The following is a 9,105-nucleotide window of genomic DNA, read 5'->3' on the forward strand; positions in this document are numbered from 1 at the left end:
GCACAACTACTCACATTTTACAAAAAAAAACCCATGCCTATTGACTTGAAGATGTACCTCTTGAATAAATAACAGTGATCTCACACATTACCTATTTTATTATTGCTTTTGACCAACATTATAGCCTTTCCTAATGGAATAGGGTTGTAATCCAGCTTTTATAGTGAACTTTTTACCAAAAGATCGTTAATTTTGTAAAAATCTAAGCAACTTTTTTAATAGTTATGCCCACATAAGTGACTAGGGCGTCCAATTTTCCCGGGTTTAGAATTTCCAGGTAGAGGGTGACGATTCTCGAGATTTTGAATTTCCCGGGAATCGAGAGTTGAATTTTGCCTTTTCCCAAGAATTCCCGGGACCCGGGAGTTTTTTAACTATGCCAATAGTGCCAATAATTTAAAAAGGAAAAGTCATAAATTTATGTCTTTTCAATGAATTCAATTACAATTAGTTCATACTTATTAAAAGAAACGTTAATTTAATTAGCCTGATTCCTTCAAGGAACCATTTCAGCCATTAGATTTTTTTCTTAATCTTCAAATACAAGATCGGTTTTTTGAGCTTTTTGGAACACAAAATTGTAGTTTAAAATGTTTACGAGTCTTAATTCGCACACAGTGATGTTTCAAAAGTTGTTGCATGCACTTGTTATTAGATTTTTGTGAAGGGACCATCCATAAACCACGTGGACAGTTAGGGGGGGGGGGGGGGTAAGGCGATTGTCCACGCTCCATATAAAAAAGTTTTTTTTTGTATGGACAATTGTCCACGAGGGGGGGGGGGGGGCGGGGTTGAGTTATTTAAAAAAGTGTCCACGTGGTTTGTGGATGGTCCCGAAGTAAAAAATAGCAAATATATAATTTCCTAGTATCGCTATGTGATACATAACAGTTCAAAACAATTTTATGATTCATTTCTTGTTTAAGGTCAACTGAAAATATTAATTGAAAAACTATTTACAATTATGAGGAAAACCCGAATGTTCGGACCTTAACAACGATTGAGGCAATCTTTACAAATTGCCAGAGTTTTTTCTTCCAAAATATATTCTAATATTGAGGATAATGTTAAACACAAAATGACTTATTGACACCAACAATGAAATAGCTATAAAGAAGATATGAAAATTGAAAATTTTGAAAAGGGTTTTCTTTATATCAATTAATAATACAATTCAATTCAATGTATTTATTTTATTAGTAAATAATCAATTAACAATTCCGTATTTCTTATAACCTTATAGAGTTTTTGAGTTCCTTTCAACTATGATTTGAACTATAATTCATTTTGATGTAATTGGATATTCTAACAGTGAATTTGGCAAGAGAAGGAAAAATTAATTAATCATACAAAAATAAAAACAAAAACTTTATATTTCATTTCTGGGATGTAACTGCTAAGTATGCTTTATGGTAAATTTTGGGATCCACATATTTTAGGCTTCTCTCAATTATAGTTAACGTACGACAAGTGAACAGCCAATGTTCTGAACCATTTCGAATTTTTCAAATGTTTTTCTGATTAATTTATAACATTTTGCTTCGATTTTTATAAGTATAAAATTTCCCGGGACTCTCGACCAAATTTCCCGGGAATCGAGAGGTCCAAAAATGGTCGATTTCCCGGGATTTTTTTCCCGGGAATTCCCGCTCGTCACCCTCTATTTCCAGGGAAACGGGAAAAATATTATTTGAATCCCGGGAATTCGCGGGATCCCGAGAAATTTTTGAAGCAGCCAAAAAATCTAAGTTTTCCATTATACTTGTTATGTTTTTAAACCTTAAAATCATATAATTATACTATTACACAATACCATTCAATAGTGCTAATCTACAATCCAATCGAAACAAGGACAGCAGTTAGATAGCTCAAAAGAAATTAAATTTTTTTTGCTCTTTGGTGTGCCTTGGATTTTCAAAGAACCACAATTTTTAATCCAATGTTATTTAAATTCAAAAAGTCTCTTATATTCTTTTTTGCAATTCTGTCGTGAAACTACTTACTTTTCCTGTCATTCTTGAACGACGAAGTAGCCTACTTTTCTGTATCAAAAATAACAGATTCGAATAGCAACACTTTTCAAAATAAATTCTGAAAAGTTCTACTTTTCAGCACTTGTTTCGAAAAGTAACACTTTTCAACATTTTTTGATTGAAACGATTTACCGACAAAACGCATGATAATTTGACTTAAAATTTCACTCATTGCGTGTTTTTCGAAATTGCAAAAAATGTTGTATGGAACTCGTTGCAAAACTTGGTTTTTTCAGCACTCTTCGTATTTATCCAACTCGGTGAACCTCGTTAGATAAATGTACGACTCGTGCTGAAAAATTCCTCTTTTTGCAACTTGTTCCATAAACTACTATTTGTTTATATTTTTTAGAAAAGTGTAGTGTCCCTCGATCAGCAGCTATAACAGTGCTACCAACGTGCCTACTAGTGTTGCCAGATGGTACGGAGTATTGTAAAGAGAATTATAGCACTAAGGTTACTTGCTGGACATCGCAGTTGGATCGGCCTCTTCTCCTGCCGACCGTCGGCCAGTCAGGTCGTCTTACAAACCGTTCTTAAGTATAATAAATTATATTAGTCTTAGTATTAGACAACGCGTGTTTCAATTACCCAAGTAACACTTGGCGACGAGGGTAAAGCGGAACGGTAAGCTGAACAGTACAATCAGTGATCGCGAGTGAGTCGTAGTTCGCGAAAAGTGTAAGTGAACGGTCGAAAGCGCAGTGCACGTGGTGTGGACCTAACTTTAACCATGCCACCGAAGGAGGAGAACAAGGCTGAAGGCAGCCCAGTGCAAGTGATTCGTAGTGGAATGTTCGGTCAAATCGAGCAGTATGTACTCGGTGAGGACTGGGACGAGTACATGAACCGGCTGGAAATGTTTTTCCAAGTGAACGACACGCCGGACGAGATGAAGGTTCCGGTTATGTTCACCGTGGCCGGGCCGAGCTTGTATACGCTAGCAAACAGGCTCTGCGCCCCGGTCTCCCCGCGTATCAAGACGTACACCGAGCTAACCGCCCTGTTCAAGGATCACCTCGGTCCCACGACCAACGTGGTGTCAGAGCGCTACCAGTTGCGGTTCTGTGAGCAGACGCCTTCCCAGAGGATTGCGGACTTCATCGTCACCCTGAAGGCCAAGGCACAAACCTGCGATTACGGTAATTTCCTGCAGGATGCCCTGCGCGATCAGTTCGTCGCCGGGATCCACGACCAAAGTCTGCGCAAGAAGTTGTTAACGGAGTCCACGTTAACGTTCGAGAAGGCCTGCACGATCGCCAAGGCCTACGAAGCTGCGCTGAGCCAGAATAAGGACATGTCGGCCCCGTCGGCGTCCAAAATGGCGGCCCTGCACAATGGCGGACCGAGTCGCCAGTCGAAGGGTAAGCAGCCGAACCGGAACCAGTCAAGTAAGTCAAGCCGTCCCCCGCCGAAGCCAAAGAAGCCATGCTTCCGGTGCGGCCGTGATCACGATCCAGATAAGTGCCCCGCCTTGGATTGGACGTGCTACGCGTGTGGGAAGAAGGGCCACGTGTCGTCAGTGTGCCAGAGCAAAAGTCGCCAGTCGCAGCCCAAAGGGAGCAGCAAACGTGTTGGTGAGATGTCGGAAGCTATGGAAGTTCTCCGATTGAACGTGCTTGCCGGAGTCGGCGAGACAGCAGTGCGAGCAGCCCGTCAGCAGTCGGCTGCAGCCCAAAGCGCAGCAGGAAGCGGAAGTGTGTCCGTCCTGGAGCCGAGCAGCAGCAAAACGCCGTCGTCAAGCAACGGTGGATCCCCCGGATCGCTGAATCGTGTCGATTCGCCCGAACTCGTGTCGCTGGACTGCGAAGGTCGCCGTCTGGAGTTCGAAGCTGACTGCGGAGCCTGCAAAAGCGTGATCTCTGCAGCTACGTACCAGAAATACTTCTCGCATTGCCCTTTAGTGCCCACTGCTCAAGAATTCATCTCTGTTTCCGGTCAACGCATCCAACCGCAGGGTCTGGTTTCGCTTCGCGTTTCCGCACCTTCGGGGATCCAAGGTAAGTTGGACTTGATAGTGATTACCACCGCTAAGAAGATGTATCCTCTGCTCGGTCGCGATGGTCTTGATTTGATGTATCCGGAGTGGAGAAAAGTCTTTTCGGTCAAGTCTGTAAGTAGTGCGCAAACGTCCTTCGAATCTGAGCTCTTGAAACGATTTCCAAAAGTAGTTTCCGAAACCGCGAAAGACGTAGGGGAGAGTGGGGAGACTTGATCCCCGGGGACACTTGATCCCAAGCCTGTATCTCGTCAGCATGTGGGTAAAACAATTAGCTTTATTCTAGAAAGTTGTGCGAAATTAACTAAAACTCATTGTAGAAAACAAAGAAAAAAATTAAAAAATGTTTAGATTCAGTTATACACATTTTTCTAAAACGAGCTGCAAAAAACTTCCAAGAGATTTTTTTTTCTTTGTATTGATATGTATAGAAAATACTCAAAAATTATTTAAAAAAATATTTTTTACACATGAATTGTTTGATAAACTTATCAACTCCAAAACCCTTACGCATTTGATGTTAAATTTATCGTCATACTATTTTTACAATCAATTGTTTAAAAAAGTGCGTTTAGGGAGACTTGATCCCTGCATTTTTACAGTCACTGGAATCAGCCTCAAGATTAATTAATTGAGCTGGGTTTTCATACATAGTTTCCTTTAGTATAGTTGTACATAACTTACTGCAGTTTGAACCATTTTTCAAAAGTTTCGTAAACAAAAATTTGCAGCTTTTGTAAACATGCTTAATTTTGGTCTAAAAAATAATATTTTAAGTTTTTAAATATTTAATATAATAAACTTGTTATATTTTGAACACAAACGTACAGGTTTTATGTGAAATTGCTGTAGCTTATAGAAAATTAAAAGTTTGGATGAATAAGAAACATTTTGCTTAAGATTTCTTCAAAATGTTGAAAGGAGGATCAAGTTACCCCTAACATTTTTAAAATGCCGGTTTAAAATATTTTTTTAAAACGCTTGGCATGATTCGAAGAGTTCATCTGATGAAATATCCTTATTAGCCAAACACAGATGAATGTTTAAGCTTTCAATTCATGCAAAAAGTTTATAGTTTTGTGAGAAATTGACAGAGTTATGTGCGATACAAAAAAAGGGGATCAAGTCTCCCCACTCTCCCCTAATTACCGGTTTTTCAGCAGAAATTGTGTTAAAACCTGACGCTACGCCAATTTTTCATAAGGCGTACTCAGTTCCGTACGCGCTTCGTGAGAAAGTCGATCAAGCGTTGGACAAAATGGTGGAAGAAGCCATTTTGGTACCCGTGCGTACATCGCCTTGGGCGAGCCCTATTGTGGTCGTTCCAAAGAAAGATTCGTCAGTAAGGCTTTGTTTGGATGGAAAAGCAACCTTGAACCGTTTTATTACCACCGAACACTACCCTTTGCCCAGAATTGACGATATTTTGGCAAAGATGGCGAATTGGAAAGTTTTTTGCAAAATTGATTTGTCTGGAGCTTATTTGCAAGTCTCCTTGTCTGAGTCGTCACAGTCCATCTGTACGATCAATACGCATAAAGGTCTCTTTCAGTACACCAGGATGCCTTTCGGGATATCTCCCGCCCCCGCAATTTTTCAGTCGATCATCGAACAGATTCTGTTCCAGTCACCGGGCATTGCGTACCTGGATGACATCATTGTGGGTGGATCTACGATGGAAGAGTGTCGTGAAAATCTTTTCCAGGTCTTGCAACGCTTAAACGATCATAATGTCAAGATCAATCTGTCGAAGTCAAGCTTTTTTCAGTCGAAAATAGAGTATTTAGGTTACAGCATAACGTCCGAAGGTATTCGGCCAAGTGAGTCGAAAGTTAAGGCGATTATTGACGCCCCCGCACCGAAAAACGTACAACAGTTGCAAGCTTATCTGGGATTGCTTAATTATTATCATCGTTTTCTGCCGAATTTGTCGATCGAATTGCGTCCCTTGTACGATTTGCTTCGCAAAAATTGTCGTTTCGTGTGGACCGAAAGCTGTCAGTTGGCTTTCGATAGGACGAAGTCGCTTTTGCTCGAAAATGATCTACTCGAACCGTTCGACCCTTCGAAACCGATCATTCTCGCCGTCGATGCTAGTCCGTACGGCGTCGGCGCGGTGTTATCGCACCTGGTCGATAATGTCGAAAAGCCCGTCTGTTTCGCGTCGTCCACTCTCACCCCCGCTCAGGTGAACTATGCTCAAGTGCATAAAGAGGCATTAGCAGTAGTTTTTGGAGTCAAAAAGTTCCACAAATACTTGTATGGCTCGAGATTCATTCTTATCACGGACAACAGTGGTGTGAAAGAAATTTTCAACCCGACTAACGGCACTTCCGCGATCGCCGCCGCCAGGCTGCAACGGTGGGCTCTGATTGTCGCTGGTTACAACTACGTAATCGAGCACCGTCCTGGTAAACTCATGAATCACGCTGATGCACTCTCCCGTCTCCCTCTGCCCGAGGAACCCGATGTCGAACATGTCAGTCTCGGAATAAACAGTCTTGCCGCCGGATCGCAAGTCGTAAATCTTGATCTTATTCGTAGTAAGCAGAAATCTGATCCAATTTTGTCGAAAATTTTTGATTTTGTGAAGTCCGGATGGCCAACGAATCTCAATTCAAGCTTTAAGCCCTATCTGAGTTTGAACTCTCACTTGGGTATCGACGAAAATGTGTTGTATTTCGACGATAGAGTTGTTGTTCCAGATGCTCTTAAAGCGAATGTAATGAATCAGCTGCATTCGAATCACGATGGAATCGTTCGAATGAAAATGCTAGGTCGTTTGTACGTGTGGTGGAAGAATTTTGATAAAGATTTAAATGATTTTGTCAAGAAGTGTGAAGTTTGCCAACAACGACAGCCAGTGCCACGCGAGTCGCTGCAGTCGGCATGGCCACGTTGTGATCGTCCCTTCCAGAGGATTCACATGGATTTGTTTTACCTTGAGGGCCACACGATGCTTATCATTGTTGACGCGTTTTCTAAATTCATTGATATTCGATTGCTAAAGTCTGGTAACAGTATTCATTTGATTGAACAAGTTGAGTCCTTTTTTGCTACATTCGGCATAGTTGAAGAAGTTGTTTCAGATAACGGGCCTCCCTTTAATTCTGAATTGTTCGTTGCATTTTTGAGTGCCAACGAAATCAAAGTGTCGAAGTCTCCGCCTTACCACCCCCAATCTAACGGGTTGGCCGAGAGAGGCGTGAGGAGCGCAAAGGATGTTCTCAAGAAGTATCTCTTGGACGAAAAATGCAAACCGCTGTCCATGGCGCGAAAGCTCAATCGATTTTTGATTAATTATCGTAACACGCCGTCGACAGTAACCAACCGCACACCTTCTTCAATGATCTTCTCGTACACGCCGCGTACGCTGACCAATGTGGTAAATCCGCAGAAGGTTCAGGTCGAAAGCACCAACGCCAAGCCCATGATCGTCAGAAAGGAACCGATAATTCAGGTCTCCCACGAATCCGCGAAAATGAAGTCGTTCAACGCAGGTGATAAAGTCTTGTACCGTAACCATTTCAAAGACATCATCCGTTGGATTCCCGCGATCGTGCTTCAGAAGCTTAGTCCGTTGACTTATTTGATTAGTCTTGAAGGTAATGTTAGGATGGTTCATTCTAACCAGATTCGCTACTCAGACTTGTCCGACAAGTTTCATCCCTCTGTCCCTGTTCACCCCGTAAAAGCGAATAATGATGATGAAAGTAGTGGATATGAGGACACGTCTTCTGAAGATGGTAATCCCGTTCAGGTGCCAGCCACCATTCGCGTCACTCCACCGTCTAAAAACAAGAAGAAGACTTCTAAGCGTAGACGGAGTGAAACGAAATCCCCAAAAGTGCGTCGTTCCAATAGACTTCGAGGTCAGCCGAAACTGAAGTACCCAAAATAATGGTTGATCTTGCGTTGTACCTGGACCCGGGAAAAGTTCTTTAATGAAGAAGCAGTTTAGATTTAGTTTGAGTTGTATTTGGCAGCGATTAGTCTTCTAGTGCGTAGATGTGGAGGATCGTTTGAAGCGGGAGAAACTGTAGTGTCCCTCGATCAGCAGCTATAACAGTGCTACCAACGTGCCTACTAGTGTTGCCAGATGGTACGGAGTATTGTAAAGAGAATTATAGCACTAAGGTTACTTGCTGGACATCGCAGTTGGATCGGCCTCTTCTCCTGCCGACCGTCGGCCAGTCAGGTCGTCTTACAAACCGTTCTTAAGTATAATAAATTATATTAGTCTTAGTATTAGACAACGCGTGTTTCAATTACCCAAGTAACAAAAAGCTTTAAAAATTTCTTTGAGAATGTTTAAAAAAATGATAACACATGAAATAATACTGACATGACTGACTACACCATTTAGTGATGCCATAAAAAACATACAGTGAGTCAAATAATTGTCCGTACCCCTAATAAAAGTACAAAATCTGAACAAATTAAGTGAATTCTTTTATGAAATGTTGTATCTCTGCCAAATACAAGTACCTCTAGCCAGTTTGTATCAACTTTGAACTTCTGATAACTTTGCTAAGTAAGTTTATATAACAAATCGGTTAAAATTTAGTTATTTAAGTTAAAACATTTGTTGATAAAAAACAGTTTTTATAAAAAAAACGTTGATTTTTTTTATTGACATATTTGGACCAAAAATACTGTTTCGGAACAAATAGGGTAGGGTAGTCATCAATGAGACACTTTTGGTTTTCAACTTTCAACGATTTTTATGTTTTCTTCATCAGCATGTTTTAATGAGCTTTTAGTTGCATTTTCTTTCTTTTAATGTGTTCTATCATTGACCAAAATATGAGATCGATCCGACATCTACAGCCAGAGTTATTCAACTGTCTCATTGCAGACGCACTTGGCAGGAACAATGAGACAGCTGGGGAACAATGAGACACTCTACGAAAATCAACATTTTTCTAGCAAAACATCATGTTTTTGTATTGTTCCATTGCAGGTGACTTGCCTTGAACATTTTAGAACAATTTTGCCAACATGAAACTTTTAATAACAAAAGTTACACTAAAAAGTATTTAAATTTTGTTAAATCCATATATTAATACCAAT

The 9,105-nt window shown here is 40.8% G+C and overlaps 1 protein-coding gene across 1 annotated transcript; it reads left to right on the forward strand.

The window, feature by feature from the left end:
* The first annotated feature begins 2,396 nt into the window (after positions 1-2,396).
* Positions 2,397-7,933, forward strand: LOC120431404 (uncharacterized). Its single transcript, XM_039596532.2, has 4 exons — positions 2,397-4,224; positions 5,633-6,443; positions 7,356-7,637; positions 7,728-7,933. The coding sequence occupies exons 1-4, from the start codon at positions 2,767-2,769 to the stop codon at positions 7,931-7,933; spliced, it is 2,757 nt and encodes a 918-aa protein (XP_039452466.2). The 5' UTR covers positions 2,397-2,766.
* The last annotated feature ends 1,172 nt before the right edge of the window (positions 7,934-9,105 follow it).

The sequence above is a fragment of the Culex pipiens genome, chromosome 3 (genome assembly GCF_016801865.2).
Source record: "Culex pipiens pallens isolate TS chromosome 3, TS_CPP_V2, whole genome shotgun sequence".
NCBI classification, from domain to species: domain Eukaryota; kingdom Metazoa; phylum Arthropoda; class Insecta; order Diptera; family Culicidae; genus Culex; species Culex pipiens.